Here is a 23,218-nt window from a genome sequence, read left to right on the forward strand (position 1 = left end):
TCTCATTAACAGCCTGGCAGGGCTCTCGGGGAGGGGGTCATGGGCAACCTTGCACCCTTCTACCTATCAGAGCTGTTCATACTTCGTAACACCCCCATCCTTCTAGGAATTTTCAACAAAGGAGAAAATTAGCGAGTACAGCGTTTTACAGGATTACAGAGTTTAGCAAAAAAATACAGAAATGTTTAACTACAAAACAATACAGATATACCTTCAGCTTAGCATCTAGATAAACTGTCAGCGATTACATTGTCACTTCCTTTAATATCTTGTATCATAATAAATTCCTGTAGCATCAGATTCCAATTCAATAACCGCCTATTTTTCTTTGTTAGCCAACAAATACCAAGGGTTGTGATCTTAGCTTAAGTGTGTATTACAAAATGTGTAGTACATGTGTGATTATACTGCAGTACATTACAAAAGTTTATGCAAATACTAACCTCTATTTTACTTCTAAACTTAACATTCAATCTTCTATGTTGTTGTCTTTATTATTTACATGCTTTGTCGAATCCACTCAAAACCAGATCCTGTTATTTAAAGTGGCATTCTGTCAACCTTTGCCTCTTTTCCACTTAACTCTCACGTGGTTATCTTGTTCACCAATGTGGAATAGACTTTCACATACTCCTTTCCTAGGAGTTATTTTATCACCAATGTTTTCCAAACTCAGTCTATTTTCTGAACTCCCACACAATTCTTTATTTTTAAGCAAGTCATTAATTGTATCTTCAGGACCCTGCATTCTATTAGTTTTCAGTTTAACATCTGCAAGTAATCCCTCTGTGTCAAAATAACACTTTTGATTCTGTCCCTCCAAATCACGTCCTTGAGTAACATCAGCGAGTTGTTTACCTTTAAATTCCAAAACAAACTGGAATTGATTCACATGCACCTTGTTAACAAGCCATTGTTCATTCAGCCTGGTTAATGCTTCTAAAACCAATCCAGACTTTAAATTTTCTTTATTCAATTTAGGAACAACACCTTTCCCTTCTCCTTCAATAATATTCACATTACCACCTTTCATCTCCTCACTAACTTTTAATATTCCTTTTAACACAAACAACTGAGAATTCTCACTTTCCACTGGTACCAAAGTTAACGCTTTCTTCACTGAACCAAGTCCATCTGCCCCAAAAGGACTGCATTCCTTTTGAACTAAATCAGATACCTCAGACTCTTCCTGAGTTTCAATATTAGGTTCAGTACCCTGTGCATCCACATCCTGAACACACTCAAACGGGACAACTACTTCTTCCATACCAGTCCCTTTTTCAAATTCTAAATACCCCTGATCCTCCCAGTTACTCTCTGGGCAACTCCCATCCGGAGTAAACTCAACTCTACGGGTTAAAACAACTTCGTCTGCTAACCCTGCAGACTCCTTCAAGGTAGCGGCATCCTTTTCATGTGGGAGTGCCCTTATATCATTATCGGGAACACATTTAAAATTTTCACCTTCTTCAAACAGTTCTGTCAAGCCAGACAGATCATCCGTGTCCAACCCTAGACCTTCTGCCTTATCTGTTTCTCATCTTTACTCTGTGTCTCTTTTCATTCTCTCTGGGCTAAGGGTAGGTCTACCTCCTCACCTTTATTCTCTTTCAACTCCTATTCTCCACTTTACCATTCCCTAACCCCTCTTGGTACAGGGTCGGTAAAAACTTCTCAGCCAAGTCAACACTAGACTCATTTAAACTGTCCACTTTCTCCCCCGCCTCTCTCGACATGCTGCGAGTGATTGCGCATATGGGGTAGATATTAGAATCTATGGGCTGGAAACAGGCTAAATACTCTGTAAATACTGGTAATCCTGGCATTTACAACAAACCGCAGCTTCTTAAGATCACGAGCGGAGCAGTTTCTCTATTTTGAGTGTGGAACGAGGGTGGGTCGTGAGAAGAGGGAGGTTGGACTTGACGTTATGGGAACTCAATAAGGTATTTTATGTTTTCACTTTGTATCTACTGTGTCTAATAGTGTGGGGCCTGAGGAGATTTGCCTGGCTGATTTGTGCTGATTGGGAGGCATAGTGTAAACTGACTTAAGGTCCCTGAATGTCGATCGCTTTGTAAGATGGAAGACAGGGTTGGGAAAGATGGAGAAACAACAATTCACAGACAGAGGGAAAGGGACGGCGGGTGGAAGACAGAAGAGACAGGGAGATTCCAGATGGTGAGAGACCGCGGGTGAGCTGAGGGCTGATTTTACCGGAGAGGACAGGGCAGACACGGGTAGGAGGAATTTAAAACGGATATTAACAAGGCCCAGATGGTTGTCTATTTTGCAGGATGATATGGAACCCAATGAGATGTGTCTCACGATTTAGATTGCGGAGGAGAGATGAAGTCAGGATGATGTAGACAGAGTTAAACAACGTGCCGGATAATATACCACTCCGGTAGGTCGTGTGCCAGGCTCGGAGGGGTGGCTGACTGCATATACAATTGGCTCGGCGTGAGGAACAAAGGATTAGGGTTGAAGTTCGTTTCACAGTCTGGAGGCCCGTCACTAGTGGTGTTCACCAGGCGTTCGATGGTGGGACCAGTCATCATTGTCAACTATATCGACCATTTCATCAGCACGCGGTTGGTCAGCTTACATATGACAGAAATTTTTGTTGCGTGGTAAACAGTGAAGATAGTTATCTCTTGCAGTTGGATCTCGATTAGCTGGGAAAGGGGGCCGAAAGGAGCAAAACCAATTTAGATCGGATAAGGGCGAGCTATCGTATCTGTCAAGTTAGGGTAGGACATTCACAGTGTTGCAAGGAATCCTGAGGTGCGTTGTGGAACAGAATGACACACGTTGTAGGAACGCGGTCGCCAGGAAGTGGTGTCACAGGTAGACAAGGCGGAGAAAAAAGCGTCTGACGCGCAGGTCTTTACCAGTTAGGGCACGGAGTGTAGGCGCCGGGAGGCCGTTTTGCAGTTGTACAGGACATCGGTAAGGTCCCACAAGGAGTACGGTATTCAGTATTTGATCGTCCAGCTCTAGCAAAAATGCAATCGAACAGGAAAGGAATCGAAACTTTTGGGGCATTTGGGATCTGTAAAAAGAGGTGTGCTAGTGTTATTTGGGGGGAGTTTAAACTAGATTGGCAGGGTGTGGGATCCAAAGTGCCAGAGCCGATAGTAGAGCGTGGGCGAAAACAAACTATGTTAATAGTTTTTGCAAACTAACAACTGGAAGGGTTGTGTATGTTGGTAATGATCTCCTGAGCTGTGTCTAAATTAATATATGGAGGTACCGACGAGAGAAAGGATGCAATATTAGATCTCCTATTAGGAAAAGAGTTAGGACAGGTGATGGAAGTGTGTGCAGGGGAACACTTTGCTTCCACTGATTGTAGCACCTTTAGTTTCAACTCGAAAATGGACAAAGATAGATCTGGTCCTCGGATGAGGTTCCAAACAGAAAAAGGCCAAATTTTAAGAAATGATAAAGTATCTAAAAAGTGAGAATTGGGACATGTTGCTCTCTGGCAAGGATGTGATTGGTTAAGTGTGAGGCCTACAAAGGAGAAATTTTGAGAGTACAGAGTTTGTATGTTCCTGTCAGGATTAAAGGCAAAGTGAATAGGAACAAGGAAACTTGGTTATCAAGGGATATTGGAAATTTGATAAAGAAGAAGAGAGATGAATATGACATGTACAGGACAGAAAGAAAAAAAAACGAGCTTGAGAAATAACGTGCTTGAGGATTATATAATTGCAAATAAAATACATGCAAGAAATCAGGGGGCCTAATAGAAGACAAGAGGTTGTTTTGGCAGTCAAGGTCAATGATATTCCAAAGAGCTTCCACAGGTATACTAAGAGCAAAAGGATAGTAAGGGATAAAATTCGTCGTCTTGAAGATCAGAATGGTAGGCTATGTATGGAACCAAAAGAAATGGGGGAGATCTAAAAATGCAGTTTCTTTTGCTTTTTTTGCGTCTGAATTTACGAAGGAAACTTGCATGTGGTCAATGGAAGTAAGGCAAACAATCAGTGACGTCATGGAACCTTTGCAGATTGAAGAGACGGAGATCCTTGCTATCTTGAGGAATATAGGAGAAGATAAATCCATAGGAACTGACAGGGTATTCCCTCGGATGTTAAAGGAGACGAGTGTTGCAATTGCAGTTGCCCTGGCAGGTATATTACAAATTTCGATATCTACGGTCGAGGTCGAGGCTCAAAAAGTAAACCAGGAAATTATAGGCCGGTAGGTATGACGTAGGTAGTAGGTAACTTATTGGAATGAGAACTAAGTGATGGGAGATACAAATATTTGGATAGACAGGTACTTATTAGGGAGAGTCAACATGGCTTTAAGAGTGGAAGTACATGCTTAAATAATCTATTAGAACTTTTCGAGGAGGTTACCAGGAAAGTGGATGAAGGGAAGTCAGTGCATGTTGTATACATGGACCAGTAAGGCCTTTGACAAAGTGCCACATGGGAGGTTGGTTCGGAAGATTCAGTCGCTAGGTATACATGGTGAGGTAGTAAATTAGATTAGATATTGGCTCAACGGGAGAAGTCAGTGAGTGGTTGTGGAGGATTGCTTCTCTGAGTGGAGGCCTGTGACTAGTGGTGTGCCACAGGGATCAGTGCTGTGTCCATTGTTATTTATCATCTATGGCAATGATCTGGATGATAACGTGGTAAATTGGATTAGCAAATTGTTTGATGATACAAAGATTGGAGGTGTAGTGGACAGTAAGGAAGGTATTCAAAGCTTGCAGAGGGATTTGAACCAACTGGAAAATGGGCTTGAAAATGGCAGATATTGTGTAATAAACGCAAGAGTGAGGTATTGCACTTGCGAAGGACAATCAAGGTAGCATATACAAGGAGAAAACACGAGGAAAATTGCAGATGCTGGAAATTCAATCAACACACACAAAATGCTGGTGGAATACAGCAGGCCAGGCAGCATCTGTAAGGGGAAGCATTGTCGACGTTTCGGACCGAGACCAGGACAACAGCTGCCTAGCCTGCTGTGTTCCACCATCATTTTGTGTGTGTTGTTAGCATATACAAGGTAAATGTTAGGACACTGAGGAGTGCAGTAGAACAAAAGGATCTAGGAATACAGATACAGAATATCCAAAAACTGGCACCACAGGCAGGTAGGGTGGTAAAGAGAGCATTTTGTAGATTGGTCTTCGTAAATCAAAGTATTGAGTATAAGAGTTGGAATGTTATGGTGAGGTTGCATAAGGCATTGGTGCTGTCGAATTTGGAGTATTGTGTGCAGTTCTGTTCACCGAATTACAGGAAGGATATTAATAGCGTTGAAAGAGTGCAGAGAGTGTTTGCGAGGATGTTGCCGAGACATGAGAAACTGAGTTACAGAGAAAGGTCAAGTAGGTTAGGACCTTTTTCCATGGAGCGTAGAAGAACGAGCGGCGATTTGATAGAGGTATATAAAATTATGATGTTGTTACGTGTGATGAGCAAAGCATGGGGAGATGGGGTCCAGAGATGACCCCCCGTGAACTATGGTGCTAACTAGAGAGAGAGCGATAAAGAGGGAGAGAGGCACCATGCTGCACAAGCTGATAATGAGAAGGACACAAGGATTTAAAATTATGTCTTCTCTGCTGATTGCTGACTTTCCTTCCAAGTACTTTGCCTGCTTGTGTGAATCCTTGCTGACACAGCAGAGTGATGCCAGGTGCCTGCTGAGACAGCAGGGAGTGGCCCAGTTTGATGGCCATGATCAGTTGATGGATGGCTGGTACCCCGGCAGGGGAGATAAAAGACGAGTCTGCTGAGACACAGGCAGGCACGCCACTGGACACTGAAAGAGTGCTGTGCACCCACAGGAAGGTGTGGGCTTGGAGGATCGATTCGGCGTATCGGTCAAAGGCTCAAAGTGTGTGAAACCAGACCGGTGGCGTCTTGTGTGTGTTTCCACCCTCGCCTGGGTGACGAGTCCACCACTGAAGAACGGTCTGGCTTGGAACGGAGGGGTCATAATCGGTGACCACAACAGTACAACGGACGCTCTCTCTCTCTCTCTCTCTCTCTCACGTCACAACAGCAACTCCCTCAACCCAAACTGAACTGAACTCTGCTTTATCTTAAGACTATTCATTTACCCCTGCACTAAGACAGAGCTTGGTTTTGATTCTAATTCCAATACTTTTATATTTATCATCGCTAACATGGATATTTGCATTTTGATACTGTATTGCTTAGTTTACTAATAAACAATTTTAGTTACAGTACCACCAGACACCAACGTATCTTCCATTTCTGCTAGTTTGTTAACCCGCTCACGGGGTACGTGACAATGCGTATAGAATGCAAGCTGGCTTTTTCCACCGAGTCTGGGGAGCAACAAACTGAGGACATGGGTCAAGTGTGAAGTTAGAAAAGTTTAAAGGGAACATGGGGGTGGGGGGGCGCTTCTTCAGACAGAGACTGGTGGGAGGGTGGAATGAGCTGCCAGATGAAGTGGCAAATGGGGTTTAAGAAAAAACTTGGATGAGGTACATGGATGAGAGAGGGTTGCAGTGATATGGCCCAGGTGCAGGTCAGTGGGACGAGGCAGAGAAATGGTTCGGCACAGCCAAGAAGGGCCAAAAAGCCTGCTTCTGTTCTGTTCTGTGGTTCTATGGAAAGATTGCAGAGGAACATTTTGACGGCATGCCAGGGACAGAGTTATGAAGAGAGGTTGGGTTGGTAGCCAAGTTATGCCACGTAGCGCAGTGATGACCTTTCCGGGTTTTCTAAAGCCACGAGGGACACGGACAAAGTAGATGCGCACAGTTATTTTACCCAGACTTGGGGAATGGAGGAAACAAACAATTATCGAAGAATTCTGACCTGCTTGTGTTGCAACTGGCAACACGCCGAGATCGGAGGCGATGGGAGGATACTCATCCTCATCGATGAGTGGATTGTCTTTCCGAAAGTTCAGCTCCGAGTAGGTGGACTTCAGTCCGTCTGGGAGATAAAGCGAGAGAATGTTAGAGAGTGGGAGACAACGAGATGCAGAGAGAGGGGAAGAGAGAGTACGGGGAGAGGAGGTAAGTGAGTGGGAAAGTGGGATTGGAGACTGCGAGAGGGAGTGAGGGAGAATGAGAAGGCAGGGAACAGACACGGGAAAAGAGGATAAAAATAATGGATGGGGTGGTTCAGACATGCATGAGTAAAGTGGGGGAGAGCAAGGGAGCGATAGCGAGGGGAAGAGGTCAAAGGGGAGAGTGAGAGTGGGAGACCGGGGGAGTGCTGCAGGGGGAGAGGATTGAGAAGGTGGGCAAACAGAGAGGGGTGAGAGAATTGGGAGAGAATAGGAAGAGAGAGAAAGGTCGAACGATGGGTAGACAGTGAGGAAATCTGCGAGCGAGATTAGAGAGGGAGGGTCAGAGTGAGGGGGAAAGAGGGGAAAGAGAGATGGAGAGTGCGAGAGGGAGAGCAGACGGGGAGAGTGGGAGAAAAAGTGGAACAGATAGCGTCAGTGGCAGGGGAGGGAGAGCAAGGAAGAAGGAGAGAGAGGGGAGGGGCAGATTGAGAGGAGGGGTAGTGATAGGGGTGGATGGAGAGAAGGGAAATGAGAAGATGAAATGCGGGTCAAAGCAGACAGAGGACGGGAGAATGGAGAAGGGGGCAGTGTGTGTGTGTGTGTGTGTGTGTGTGTGTGAGAGAGAGAGAGAGAGAAGTTAGATGGTGGTTTGAAAGAGGAGAGAGGATTATAAAATTGTACACAGCGCTCCCTCATCACCGCCTCCCCACGGCATTTCTTATTCATCTACCATCCCGCAGCGCTCCCGTTCAACCACTCAGTGCTCCTTCCTCAGTTACACATCCACAACACCGCCCCTACCACCAGTCACACGCAACATTGCCCCTCCCATGACATTCCATCCATCCACACCACATTCTTCACACCGATACACAGCGGCCTTCGATACCACCCTCCAATGAAGCCACCTCCACTCCGCCCCTCCCAAAGCGCACCATCCCCACTGACGCCCCAACCCCTCACAGTGCTCTCTCCCAGGAGCCAGTCCGACGAATACCCTCTGACAACCTCAGACAAGGAATCGTCCGGATTCATGGCGCTCTTGCCCGAAGATCTCTCGACAGGAGTGGACCCATCAGATAAACACCGTCAAACTAACAGAGATGAAACTTACTTCCATCTCTCTGGACCCGGGGCTCAGAGAGTATCCTGATGTCAGGTACCAGGGACGATACATCAGCTTCCGCTGGGAGCAGAGGAGTGAGGGTCAGAAACTGTCTGAGGCTCCCTCAACACCGTCCCGTCACACATTCCCGGTATCAAGCACATAGTGAAATTCCCCTACACCCTGCGCCATCACACACTACCTGTGTCAGGAACAGAGTGAATCTCCATTCACATCGTCCCATCGCACACGCCCGGAGTGAGACATGCAGTAAAGCTCCTTTAGGCACCGTCCCATCACAGACTCCCGCGATCAGATACAGAGTTAAGCACCCTGCACACCTCGCATTCACACACTCCCGTGGTCAGACACAGAATGAAGATCCCCCCGCACTGTCTGATCACACTCACGCGGGGTGAGGCACAGAGTGAAGCTCCCCCCCACACTGTCTGATCACACTCACGCGGGGTGAGGCACAGAGTGAAGCTCCGTCCGCCCGGTCGCATCACTCAGCCCTGTAGTTAGAGACACAGTGAAGCATCCTCCACACTGTCCCATCACATACCAGCAGGGTTAGACACAGAGTGAGGTTACTTCCACACAGTATCATCACACGCCCTCGGGGTCAGATGTAGATTGGAACTCCCTCTCTCCGTTTTTCTGCCCACTCACCTCGGGAAGGAGACGGTGCGTCCGTTTTTGCGAAATTCACATTCATATAAGTGTCACTGTCGTCCATCCTGTCGAGGACTCTCTGCGGCTCTCAGCTGAAAAGGGGAAGCAACAGTTGTCAGAGGAAGCCTGTGATGACAGGGAGGCAGACCGACACCAACAAACACCAGATGAACAGCTGATGGAGAAAGGAACAGAGAGCAGGGGGTGAGGGGCGGTAATCTGGGTGGAAGGAGTCTCAGGGTGGAGAGTGGTCGAGAGATACGAGAGTGGTGGGGGTAACTGTAGTGAATGCGGGGGCAGAGAGATAGCGGGAAGAGAAGGGGAGATAGGGTTTCGTCAGAGAGAGAGGGAACTGTGACTGTGGACTCAGTAAGCAGACGGAAGGAGAGAAGAGGGAGTGTTGGGAGAGTGGGGAATTTATGAGTGATGGAGATGGGAAACCAGAGGGGACGAGGTAGATGGGAAGATATATAGAAGGGGGAGGCGAATGTGAGAGAAAGGTAGGAAAGTAGGGACGTGAATGGGAGGAAGGGAGGGAGAGAGAAGGAATGATAGGGAACGGAGAACAGGATAGGGAGAGTGGTACAGAGAGGAAAGAGGCGTGCAGAAGGGAAGGGATGAGGGAAAAGGAATGTAGACGATGGAGGAGTGAGGCGTCGAAGGGGGAGAGAGAGGCAAGGAATGGAAGGAAGGAATTATAGAAGGAAATTGGGATTTGTGTCACATACAGAGCCTCTTTTGCCCTGAAGATTCCTGGTTCCTGTTTTAACTGTCGGACACCGGAGCTTCAAACGCTCTGTCTGCGAGAAACCACGGACCCAGAACAAACACCCAAACCCCACCGAGGTGAGTGAGTCCACCCTCCCCCCTTGGAGTATCTTGATCAGCTCCCCTCGAAACATCCCCTCTACGGGGTTTATTCGACTTTCCCTTCCAGTGGCGCCCTCTGTCTTCTCTTCTTTGTTCCAAGGATTTCTCGCTCTGTCTCTCTCTCCCTATTTATCTTTCTCTCACTCCCTTTTCTCTCACCCCTTTCTCACCATCATTCATCTCTCACCTGCTCTCCCACATTACCCAACCTTTACTTCGTTCCCAATATCTTACTGCACTCCTCCATTTGTCTGCACTTCTCTCATTCTCCTCCAAACCACCAACAAACATGTTCCCCCAAAACTAGAGATACCCACCTGCCCATCCAGACTTTGCACCCCGAATTCAGCTCCCTGTTTGTTCTCCGCCACCCGACTTTTCGAGGGGTGAGGAGGTGTTCCGGAAATATGTAACACTGCCTCTCATATAACTCACGTTAAATTCCTCCATTTCCCTGTCTAGTAGTCTTTTCAACTTCACTAGTGTATCTGCCTCCATGACAGACTCAGGCAGTGCATTCCACGCACCAACCACTCTCTGTGTAAACAATCTTCCTCTTATATCCCCCTTGAACTTTCCACCCCTTACCTTAAAGCCATGTCTTCTATTGAGCTGTAGTGCCCTTGGGAAGAGGCGCTGGCTGCCCACCCTGTCTGTTCCTCTTAATCTCTTGTATAACCTGATAACATGATAACCTTTTATCATGTCTCCTCTCATTCTCATTCTGTCCAAAGAGTAAAGCACTAGCTCCCTTAATTTTTGAAAAAAATGCATACTCTCTAAACAAGGCAGCATCCTGGTAAATCTCCTCTGTACCCTTTCCAATGCTTTCACATCCTTCCTGTAGTGAGGCGACCAGATCTGGAGCCAGATCATTCCTCCAAACAACACCACTTCTCTTGCACCAAATTGTTACTCTTTCCCTTTTACCCTCCTTTTCCTATTTATGTCTAACTCACTTCCTCTTCTATCCCTTTCCCAAAGTCTCTCCCATCTGCTCCTTCTCTACCCCTTATATTCCCTCCCAACCTCTCCTCTTCTTTTATCTTAACCTCCCTCCGCTGCACAACCCTGTCCGCTCTCCTCCTCTTCCTTCCCCGTTCCTCAAGCATCTCCGTTCTTCTCCCTTTTTCCCTCACCTCTCCTCCATCCCTTCCACTCCGTTCTCATCCCTTCCTCCCTTCCTCCGTTCCCCTCCATCCCTCCCTCTCTACTCTGCTCTCCACAGTTCCCGATATTGAGCTGGGACCCACCCACTCCGTAGGAGCCTCCCCTGCGGAGCGCTGTAATGAGGGAGCTCCACGTCGTCATGTCCACTCGGGCATCGCTTCACGCTGGTGGGCAGCCACCTCCTTCCGGGGCAGGAGCACGTGTGGAATTGCACGGTCCAGTCAGTTTCCCTAGAAGCCTGGATTCCTAGGATGAATTGCCTCCACCTTCCGAGCTTCCACTTCTTTTCACCACCCCCACCTTTCGCACCCCATTCAGCCCCTAATGTCCCTCTGCAGGATCCGCCGCCTTTCACGTAGAACGGTGAGGGTGAGGGGGAGAGTGCCGGGGAGGTCGCGGAGGGGTCAGAGCGTAGAAGAAGGAGATTAGAGAGTAACTAGTGGGGATGAGGAGAAGGAGGAGTAGAGGGTACTCGCATGCACCGTCCGGGATAGGGTAATCCCTCCGGCGCACCGAGGAGCGGGACAGAAAGCCTCCAGCTGATCCGGGAGATACGGGAAGGAGTCATGGTCCGGGCGGGAGCTGAATGACGTCCTGACCTCATTCCACCCTCTCACTCGCTTACCCTCACTTGTTTTCACGACTCCTTCTATCTCCTTGCCCTCCACCGCCTCAGTCCCCTTGACATCCTCCTTCCTCATCTGTCTCCCTCCATCTGTCGCCCTTACGGTTCTTCCCCACCATTCCCCTCCATTCCACTCACATCCTACTCCCCCTGTTACTCCCCATCCGCAACCTTTCCGCTTCCCCCTCCCAAAATCACTACAGCCCTCCTGCCCTCCCTCTCACTATCCACCACCACTCCCCACCATCCACTTCTCTTTCTCCCTCCTCCTCTCTGTACCTGCCGTCTATCTCTATTCCCCAACTACCTCATTTAACCACTTCCGCTCACCTCCCTTTCCCTATCCTCCCCTTTCCCCTCCCTCCCACTCTCCATACGACTGACTTCGCCTTTCGCTTCCTGTCCCTATTCCCATTCCCCAATCTCCTCTCTCCCTCTCTCTTTACCCCCTATTGAATTGGATATCCAACATGCTCCAAATCCTGAGCGATTGTATCTTCCTCTGCAAAAGAACGATTGTCTTCCTCATCAGGAATCCACACTCAGGGTTGCTCGGTGATAAGATTTAAGATTTACAGACAGCGTCGAATTAGCAGAGAGGCCACAGAATGGTTGAAACTGATTAGGAGAAGTGGCAGATGGAATACAGTGTCGCTCAGTGAATGATCGTGCAATTTGGCAGACCATAGAACCATAGAATATTACAGCACAAAAATAGATCTTTTGGCCCTTCTTGGCTGTGCCGAACCATTTTTCTGCCTAGTCCCACCGACCTGCACCTGTGCCACATCCTTCCAATCCCCTCTCATCCATATACTTGCCTAAGTTTTCTTAAATGTCAAAAGTGATCACGCATTGACCACTTCATCTGGTAGCTCATTCCACACTCCCAACACTCTCTGCGTGAAGAAGCCCCCCTAATGTTCCCTTTAAACTTTTCCCCCTTCACCCTTAACCCATGACCTCTGGTTTATTTTCTCCCCTGACCTCAGTGTAAAAAGCCTGTTAGCATTCACTATCCCCATCATAATTTTATACAACTCTATCAAAAATACCCTCATTCTTCTACTCTCCTGGAAATAATGTCCTAACCTATTCAACCTTTCTCTATAACTCTGTTTCTCAAGTCCAGTCAGCATCCTTGTAATCCGATTAAAGACGAAATTAAAGCGTAGACTTTTCTCCAAATGGAGAGACGCTTTAACAATCTACCGCAGATAGTGATTTGGAAGTCCTCATGGAGTATTCCATCGATGTTAATTTACAGATAGGGTCGGTTGTGAGGAAGGCAATTTCTTTTAAAGTTTAATGCGTTTTGAGGCTCTTCCGAAACCCAATGTCGAGTATGATGAGTGGTGGTTGGTGTCTTATATAGGAAATGATGAGTTGACATTCTGAAGGATTAGGGTTTTGTAGCTGCAGCTTGACCTACTGCTTATTAGGGAAACTGAAGATGGAATAGACAGGAGGTAGTCATCCCCAGGCTACAGGGGTCAGAAAACTCGGAGACTGTCAGGAGAGGGAAGGGAAATGTACGGATAGTGGAGAACACCCTTATGGCTGCCCCCCAGCTAACATAGTTGTGGATGCCTTTGAGGTGGATGACCAGATAGGGGGCGGTCATGGCGACTGGGTCTCTGGCACTGAACCTGGCGCTGTTGTGCAGGAGGGTAGTTGGGAAAAGAAGAATGAGGTAATCGCAGGGCATTCCGTTGTCAGGGGAACAGACAGGAGATTGTGCGAGCCTGATAGAGATACCCGCATACTGTGCTGCTTCCCAGGTGCCAGGGTACGGGATGTCCCGGATCGGGTCCAGAATATCCTGAAGGAGGAGGGCGAGCAGCTATCTATCTTGGTGCATGTTGGTACCAATGACATAGATAGGAACAAGATAGGAGGAGGTCCTGAAGAGAGATTTCCGGGAGTTTGGAAGGAAGCCGAGAGGCAGGACCTCCGGGGTAGTAATCTCAGGATTGCTAGCTGTGCCACGTGCTAGCAAGAAGAGTAGGATCAAGCAGATGAGTGTGAGGCTGAGAGACTGGTGCAGCGGGCAGGGCTTCAGATTCTTTGATCTTTGGAATCTCTTCTGGGAGAAGTATAACCTGTTCAAAAAGGACGGTTACACTTGAAACCGAAAGAGACAAATGTCCTGACGGGAAGGTTTTGTAGAGCTTTTAAGAAGGGTTTGAACTGATATGGCAGGGGGGATAGGAACCGGAATGATAGAGCGGAGGAAGAGGGAAACAGAAATAGATCGAACGGAGTGAGCAGAAAGGATGTAAGGAATCATAGGCAGGTGATGGAGCAAATTTGCAGCCATGGAGATCAGTTGCAGGCCAATAAAGTTGCAGAGCAAAAAAAGCGAAAATCCACTTATTACCAGACTTAAGGTGTTATACTTAAATACATGCAGCATAAGGAATAAGGTGGTTGATCTTGACGTACAGCTACAGATTGGCAGGTATGATGTTGTGGTCATCCCTGAGACGTGCCTAAAGGATGCATGACTCCTGGAGCTGAACGTCCAAAGATAGATGGTGTATCAGAAGGATAGGCAGGTAGGCAGAGGGGGTGGCGTGGCTGTATTGGAAAAAAAAATAAATTAAATCATTAGAAAGTGAAGGCATAGGATCAGCAGGTGCAGAATCTTGATGGGTTGAACTAGGAAACGGCAGGGGTACAAGGAACCTGGTGGCTGTTATATACAGACCTCCAAACAGCTGCAGTGATGTGGACTACAAATTACAACAGGAAATAGAAAAGGCTTGCCAGTAGGGCATTGTTATAATAATTATGGGGGATTTTAAAATGCGAGTGGATTGCGAAATTCAGGTCAGCACTGGATCTCAGGAGAGAGAATTTGTAGAATGTCTACGAGATGACGTTTTAGTGCAGCTTGTTGTTGAGCCCACTAGGAGATCGACTATACTGGATTGGGTATTGTGTAATGAATCAGAGGTGATCAGAGAGATTGAGGTGAAGGAACCATTAGGAGGCAGTGATCACAACATGATTGAGTTCACTGTGACATTTGAGAGAGAGAAGCCGAAATCCGATGTGTCGGTTTTTCAGTGGAGTAAAGGAATTTACAGTGTTATGAGAGAGGAATTGGCCAAAGTTTACTGGAAAGGGACACCAGCGGGAAGGACGTCAGAGCAGCAGTGGCTGGTGTTTATGCGAGAAGTGAGGAAGGTGCAAGACAGATATATTCCCAAACAGAAGAAATTTTCGAATCGAAAAAGGTTGCAACCGTGGCTGACAAGAGAAGTCAAAGCCAAGGTAAAAACAAAGGAGAGGGCATACAAGGAAACAAAATCTAGTGCGAAGACTGAAGATTGAGAAGTTTTTATAAGCTTACAAAGGGAAATAAAAAAGGTAATTAAGTGAGAAAAGATGAACTGTGAAATGATGCTGGGAAATAATATCAAAGAGGATACTAATATCGTTTCAACTATATAAAGTATAAAGGACAGGTGTGGGTAGATATAGGGCCGATAGAAAATGATGCTGGAGAGGTTGTAATGGGAGATAATGAGATGGCGGAGGAACTGAACCAGTATTTTCCATCAGTCGTCATTGAAAAAGACATCAGCAATATACCGGACATTCAAGGGTGTCAGTTAAGAGAAATATGCACAGTCAGAGTTACGACAGCGAAAGTAATCAGGAAGCTGAATTTTCGAAGGGTAGATAAATCTCCTGGACCAGATTGAATGCAGCCTTGTGTTCTGAAGGAATTAGCAGTGGAGATTGCGGAGGCATTAGCAATGATCTTTTAAAAGTCGATAGATTCTGGCCTGGCTCCGGAGGAACTGGAACCTGAAGACGGCAAGTGTCACTCCGCTATTTAAGAAGGGAGCAAGGAAGAAAAAAGAAATTATAGACCTCTTAGCTTGACATCTGTGTTTGGGACGTTGTGGGCATCGATTGTCAAGGATGAGGTTTTGGAGTACCTGGAGGCAAAAGACAAGATAGGCAGAACTCAGCATTGTTTCTTTAAAGGAAAATCCTGCCTGACAATCCTAGTACATTTTTTGAGGAAATTACAAGTAGGCTAGACAAGGGAAATACAGTGGAAGTTGCAATTTGGATTTTCAGAAGACCTTTGACAAGATACCGCACATGAAGCAGCTAAACAAGATAAGAGCCCGTGGAATTATGGGAAAGTTGCCCACGTGAATAACGCGTTGGTTGATTTGCAGGAAACAGAGAGTGGGAATAAAGTAATCCCATTCTGGTTGGCGGCCGTTTACCATTGATGTTCCACGGGGGTTCGTGCTGGGGCCGCTTCTTTTGAAGTTGTAAATAAACGATTTGGATTATGGAATAGATGGCTTCGTGGCTGAGTTTGCCGATGATACAGAGATAGTTGGTGGGAGGGGGGGGGGGGGGTGGCTGTAGTGTTGAGGAAACAGAGTCTGCAGAGAAACTTGGATAGATTGGGGGAATGGCCGAACAAGTGACAAATAAAATACAATGTTGGAAATTATACGGTAATGCACTTTGGTAGAAAAAAAATAAACGGTCAATCTATTACTTAAAAGGGGAGAGAATTCAGAGTTCTGACATGCAACGGGACTTGGGAGTCCTAGTGTAGGATAGCCTTAAAGTTAGCCTTCAGGTTGAGTCGGCGGTGAAGAAGGCGAATGAAATGTTGGCAATAATTTCTAGAGGAATAGAGTACAGGAGCATGTTGAGGCTCCATTAGGCACTGGTAAGAACTCACTTGGAGTACTGTGTGCAGTTTTGGGCTCCTTATTTAAGAATAGTTGAGCTGCATTCGGAGAAGATTGGGAGAAGATTCACTAGTATGTTTGGGGAATGAGAGGGCTAACTTATGAGGAACGTTTGACCGCTCTTGGACTGTTCTCCTCTGAGTTTAGAAGAATAAGGAGGGAAGCGGTAGAAACATCTCGAATGCTACAGTACATGGATGTGGATGTGGATGTGGCAAAATTGTTTCTCATGGTGGGAGAGTCTAGTGCGAGATGGCATAACTCCGTCTCCTGTGCACCGCCCCCGTCTTCGGCACCCATTGCTCGACGACAAGCAACCCCGTCTCCATGACGTAAACCCTCTCCTGAACACTTCGCCGTCTTCTTCATCCCCTACATAAACATACGCCCCTCCCCTTCTTCGTGATACACTCTACCCGCTAAACACTCCCATCTACGTTTTCCCTCCACTCTCCTCCCACTCTCTGACACAGGCAATTGTGGGGAATCCCGTTCCACCGCATATCCATCACCACTTCAAAATTCTGCATGCACTGGCCGGATGAGTGGTTCCATACCGCTAGCATCAGTGTCTTCAATCCTACCACCCTTTCCCTGGCCTCCTCTCTCCTCCCTTTCCTTCCTCTTCCGGCAGCGCACAATCCGCTCACTCACACACACCATCTCCGAGTGACACACACAATTCAAGACTACTGGAAACCCGGAATGCTGGGTACTGGTGAGTGGGGAGACCGGAGGTGGGAGACGGTTTCGTACTTGTACTCATTCTAGTGGAGTGTGATGCGATGGTGCGGGAAGTAATTCACATGTTTGACACAGGGAGTGTCAGGGAATCATATTTAGGGAGCTTTGCTGGGTACCTGACCCGGAAAGTGTGTGCTGGGACAGTGTGGAGGGAGCTGCACTGTGATCCCGGGAGTATGTGATGGATCGGTTCGGAGGAAGCGTTACTCAGTGTATGTTTCCAGGTGCGTGTGATGGGATTGTATGGAGGGATTCTCGCTCTGTCTCTGACTCCAAATCATGGGTCAGTGGATTTTGGCGTTCAAGCAGACTCCAGTCAGAGTTAGGGAGCAAGAAAATGGTAACTCACACGTTCTGCTCCAACGGCTGAATCTGAACACTCTTTCTGTGGCCTCCACTCTTCGCCCCTTCCTTCCTCTTTTCACAGCACACCGTTCCTTCTCTATGATTCTCAAGTGCGTGACTGAGCAGTTGGAGGTCCAGGTCCACATAGGTAGCAATGAAACCAGTGTGTATGGGAAGGTAGTTCTGGTAAGTGAGGTCAGGGATTCAGTTATTAAAGAACGACACCACTACCCGCCCTAGTGAGGCCGTCTCAGCAAAAGGCAGGAATCAAACGCTTGAGCATGATGCGACTGGTGTCCTGACCTGTGTATGTTACAAGGCATGAAGCTTCGAAGCAAGGCAGGTGAGCTCAGGGATTGAATCAACACAGTGAATTATGACACTGTAGCCATCATTGAGAATTGGGTGTAGCAGGAGGAAGCAGGAAATCACGATATTTCGGGGAGCCCTATTTTTAAACGTGAGAAAGCGGAAGGAATAACAGGGGGAGGGGTGACATTACAGGGCTGAGAAAATGTGCCTACAGTGCGCAGTCAGAACAGACAAGAGAACTCGTCTAAGTCAGGCTTTATGGGTGGAATGAAGGCATAAGAAATGTATCACGGTGTTCATACCTCTGCATTATAAACCAGACAACTGTCCGCTCGATGAGGAGGAACAAACCTGTAGAGAGATCGCAGACGGTTGCAAGAAATGTAAGATTGTGATAACAGGTGTTTTCAGCTTTCCACCTATTGACTGAGTCGCCTACTGCAAGAGGACCAGTGGAATGGAGTTTGCCAAAAATGTTCAGAGAATAATCCTTAGCCAGTACGTAGAAGTCCCAATGAGAGAGAACATCACTTTATCTCATATCAGGGCAAGAGATAAGTCAGGGTGTCAGAGGTTTGTGCAGAGGCACACTTTCAATCTAGTGATTATGAACGTAGAACATAGAACAATGCAACACAGTACAGACGGTCTCCATTACCCGTCCCCCGTCCCGTCTCCTGAAAAACAAATCCCCGGGCCGAATTCCCACCCATATCCATCCTCGTATGCTCCACACCCTCCCACCTCTCCTACACTCGACCCTTTTCCGTTACCCCAGACCTCCACTGTGCCCCTCCATGTGTTTAGAAGGAACTGGGATGAGGGAGTGAGAGAGTTCATGTCTGTTGTCATACCTCCCTTTTTCCCCCCGAATATCGATTTCCCGGTTCAGAATCTCTCCAATCTCTGTGTGGTTAGGCCGATCGTGCGGTTCCACCCCAACTTCCTCCAGTGGCTGTAATCTCACCGCCCCTTCCCAGCAAAGCGTTCTCCGCCCATTCCGGCCTCTGTTCTCCACACCCCATCCGTGGAGCGGGGGGCAGAGGGCGGACTTCACAAAACAACTGAACCCACTAGCGTGTTATGAGACGGCGTGGATGGAGCTCCACCCTGTGGCTGAAGATTGCGTGATGCGTCTGTGTGGAGAGAGCTTCACTCAGTGTCTAAATCCAGAAGTGTGTGATGGCACAGTCTGTAGTAAGCTTTAGTTCTTTTCTGACCTCGGGATTGTGTTCAGGATGGGAAAGAATGATCTTTCTTTCCCGTCCCGAAAGAAGGTGTCTGTACCCGGAATCCTGTCACAGGACAACGCGGAGAGAGCTTTACAGGGAATTGTGTGATGGGATGGTATGGAGTGAGCATCCCTCTATGTCTGAGTCAGAGGGACAGGTGGTTTCCGTATCTCCAAACAAAGAGAAGGAACCGGTGAAATGTCTCTCACATGGGTCGGCGTGTGGTTATAAAAAAACACAGTGATTCACAGGAAGTGTCGGCGTGTAAACAGCAACTGCCCAGAGTCCGGGATTCATTCGCAAGGGCCAAACAAAAAATATGGCCGGTGCAAACGGAGAGGCCGTTACTGGAGTGGGCAGGGTTATCGTGGGTATTTGTGGCTTTCGCTCTTTCAGGCTTCAAGGAGGAGAGTCCAGGGCGAGAGAAGGCACACAACTGTTTCTAGCTTACTTTCCGTTTATTTATTGTTTCCTTCCTTATATTCGGACAGTTGAATCTGTCGGCAATGTCTGGCCGGAGAGTTGAAAGCTCCTCTTGTCGGACGTGGGACGTCAAGGAGGTCTCCAGTGTCTCTGATGACGTTTTATGTGAGCAGCGCATCGGATGCAGCTTCCAACACTCGGGGTTACGGAGTTGGAGCTGGAACTGAATGAGCTCAGGGTCAGTCGGGAAGGTGAGGGGGTGATAAGGAGGGCATATTGGTAAGTAAATAGACTCCTCTCGTAGTGCAGAAGAAACAGGGTGATAGTCAACAGGATGAAAGGGGTTAGACAGCCATGGCAGAATATTCTTGTGGCCAAATTCCTCGGCTATAGGTGGATGGGGAGAGGCTATTTTCTGTACAAGGTGTTGCGGTATCTGCCCAAGGGAAAGGCCCATAACGTCAGTAGTCGGAAGTGTTGAAGGAGAGGGGGACTTCGGTTTCCACGGATGGGCTATACAATTTGTGGAGAGTCGAGGAAACGAGCCACAGGGCAGATTGGAATTGAGACAGATTTTGACGTTTTCGAGTTCACGAGTTGATTACCGGTCGCCCCGTTACGGGAAGAGTCTAGGGGTCTTCGGAGAGAATGCAGAAGAACTTCTCCGCTGCCTGTAATAGACAGTATAATCTATAAACAGATAGACCAGACCTGAGGCAGGGGAGTCAGTGTTGGGGCTGACACAGGTCTGTACCTCTGCGGCAGACCCAAGTAGACCAGACAACCAATGTATTTCTCTAGATCGGCGGAGTCTGAGATGGGGGCGATACAGGTCTACATCATTACGAGAGACACAGGTAGACGAGTCATTCGGTGTATTAGTCTAGAGCGGCGGGGACTGAGGGGGGAGGAGATACAGGTCTATATCATTATGAGAGATACAGGGTGTATTTCCCTGGAGCGGTTACAGGCAGTTACATGTAAAGGGAGATGGATATTGCGTAGTTAGAATTTATTTCACTGGTATAGCACAAAATTGTGGGCCGGAGGGTCTGTTCTGTTCTGCCATTTACGTTCTCTACGCTGCAGGAGCGGAAGAGACTGATTTGAACTCATGGGTGGGATGAGCAAGGCGGGGCAGATCAGCGAATATGACGATCGTTTGACAAGTACAAGAAACGATTTTCCCACAGACAACATAGGTAGTGAACGACCCAAAAGGAGAAGCAGATCAGACCCGAGCATATGTCTAATCTGCGTTTTGACAGCGACCCTCATTAGCACTGGTATCTGCTGGAGGATTCATGGTGAGTTTAACACGATCAAACAGCAGAAACTGTAACAACGACACATTCCCAACATTGCCCCGAAACTCACTTTACCGTGATACACTCAAGTGTGTCAGGTAAGTGAAGTATGTGCAGTGAAAATTCCGACTGAGAAGGTGCTCAGGAAGCATAGGCTGGATAAATCTCGTGGACCTGATGGAATGCACCCTCAGGTTCTGAAGGAAGTAGCTGGAGAGATTGTGGAGTCATTGAGAATGATCTTTCAAGAGTGGATGGATTCTGGCAATGTACTAAATGACTGAAAGTTGCAAATGTAACTCTGCCTTTTCCGAGAAGAGGGAGGCAGCAGAAAGGGAACTATAGAACTGTCAGCCTGTCATTAGAATTTGGGACGTTGTCGGAATCGTTTGTCAATAAGTCGTTACGGAGTACCTGGCGGCATATGACAGGCTAGGACAAATGCATGATAGTTTCTTGAAAGGACAGTTCGGCCTGTTAAACCTACTGCAATTTTATTGAGGAATTTCCCAGCAGGATAAACAAAGAAGTTGCAGTGAAATTGGTATGCTGATTTTCTGGCAAGGTGCCGCAAATGAGAGAGCTTAGAAAGATGGGATTACAGGGGGAATACAGCATAGGTAGAGCATTCACTGATCTGCAGAAAGCAGAGAGTGGAACATAGGGATCCTGTTCTGTCAGGCTACCGGTTACCAGTGGAGTTCCACAGGAGTTGGTGCTTGGACAGCTGATTATTACGATGTTTGCCAATGATTTGGACTATAGTGTTAATAGATTTGTGGCTAAGTTTGCCGATGATACAAAAGTAGATGTAGGAGCGTGTAGCGTTGAGGAACCAGAGAGACTGCAGAGAGTCTTAGTATTTTAGGGGAACGGGCAAAGAAGTGGCAAATGAAATACAATGTTGGAAGTTGTATGATCATGCACTTTGGTGGAAGAAATAAACGGGCAGACTATTAATTAGATGGAGAGAAAATTCAAAAGGCAGAGATGGAAACGGACTTAGGAGTCCTTGTTCAGGGTACCCTACAGGTTAGCCTCCAGGTTGAGTCGGTGGTGAAGAAGGCGGCTGCAATGTAGGCATTAATTTCTCGAGGTATAGAGTATGAGCAGGGATGTGATGTTGGGGCTCTATAAGGCTCTCGTGACAACACAATTGGAGTATTGTGTGCATTTATGTGTTCTTTATGTTCGAAAAGATATACCGACATTGGAGTGGGCTCCGAGAAGATTTATTACAATAGTTCCAGGAATGAAAGGTTTACCGTATGAAGCACGTCTGACGGCTCTTGGGCTGTTTCAGCTGGAGTTCAGGAGAATGAATGGGGAATCTCCTGGAAATATTCCGAATGTTAAAAAGCCTGAACAGATTAGATATGGAGAAGTTATTTCCCACGGTAGCGGAGTCCAGGACAAGAGGGCCCGTCTTCAGGATTGAAGGACGTCCTTTTAGAACTGAGATGCAGAGAAATTACTTTAGTCAGAGGGTGGACAGTCTGAGGAATTTGTTGCCATGAGCGGCTGTGGAGGCCAAGTCATTGGGTGAATATAAGGCGGAGACAGGTAGTTTCTTAATTAGTTACGGCTTCGAAGGGTTAGGGTTAAAGTCAGGCGAGCGTGGATGACTGGTAGAATCGGATCAGATGTATCAGACTCGATGGGCCGAATGGCCCACCAACGTTCCAGTGTTTTATGTTCTGATGGTCATACAAATACACCCATCACTGTTACTAACGGGCTCACAGCGTGACCATGACACACCCCTCACACTGACCACCAACATAACCCCCACCGTCATACTCCTCAGCATGATACCAACAAAACCCTCACCTCATCGATACTCATGCTACCGTAGTGACGATTCACTGTTACACCTTCACAATCCCCGCCTTGACAACGACATGCCCCGCACCGAGACTTGGAGACATCCGTCACTTTGACAAAAGCACGTCCATCACTTTGAAATCGACTCTATCATGACACGAACACACACCTCACTGCAACATCGCCATGGTACTCGCCGTTTAAACGGTACCTCCGTCTCCGTGACAAGGGCACGCCCCTCACAATGTCACCCACTTACCCATCACGCAGAAAACTGCACACCCCTCATTGTGACACGAGCCCACCCACCGTGACAGCTTACCTCCTTCGCCGAGGTAGACTCAACCCTCACCGTGACAGGGACACGACCCTCACCGTGACACCGACACAACACACATCGTGACAATGACACTCCGTTCACCGAGACACCGCCTGGCGCCTCATCTGACACCGACAATCCCGTCACTGTGATACTAAAACGACGCACACCGTCTCTCTCAGTGTTACAGATTCGTCATTCTCTGAACATCTCCAACAGAAGCTATCGGAGACTTTGGGAACAACATCAGGAGATGGACAGGACCCAGCGCCAATATCGACAGCAAGTCCACGAGCTCAACTCAACCCTTGAATCAAGGATATCCGAGAATACCCGCCTGGCTCTCTCACAGAGAACATGTCTCCAGAATATTTCAGTCCTGAAAAACAACCTTTCAATTATAGAAATCGGCATCTCCATCCTCACCTCCAATCTCTCAGAGCTGAATCGAACGCACACCGATCTCCGCCGTCAATGCAATCATCTCGAAATAATGTACTGC

At 47.4% G+C, this 23,218-nt stretch overlaps 1 protein-coding gene across 1 annotated transcript in view; it reads right to left on the reverse strand.

The window, feature by feature from the left end:
- Positions 1-2,567: 2,567 nt before the first annotated feature.
- LOC132388810 (uncharacterized) overlaps positions 2,568-23,218 on the reverse strand; it is a 59,902-nt gene continuing 39,251 nt past the window's right edge. The window contains exons 7-10 of the mRNA XM_059961232.1: positions 8,144-8,215; positions 6,831-6,950; positions 6,282-6,346; positions 2,568-2,678 (exon numbers count right to left, since the gene is read on the reverse strand). Coding sequence (XP_059817215.1) covers positions 2,568-2,678; positions 6,282-6,346; positions 6,831-6,950; positions 8,144-8,215 — 368 coding nt within the window. The remainder of the gene's footprint in view (positions 2,679-6,281; positions 6,347-6,830; positions 6,951-8,143; positions 8,216-23,218) is intronic.

Source organism: Hypanus sabinus, unplaced genomic scaffold (genome assembly GCF_030144855.1).
Source record: "Hypanus sabinus isolate sHypSab1 unplaced genomic scaffold, sHypSab1.hap1 scaffold_416, whole genome shotgun sequence".
Lineage (NCBI taxonomy): Eukaryota > Metazoa > Chordata > Chondrichthyes > Myliobatiformes > Dasyatidae > Hypanus > Hypanus sabinus.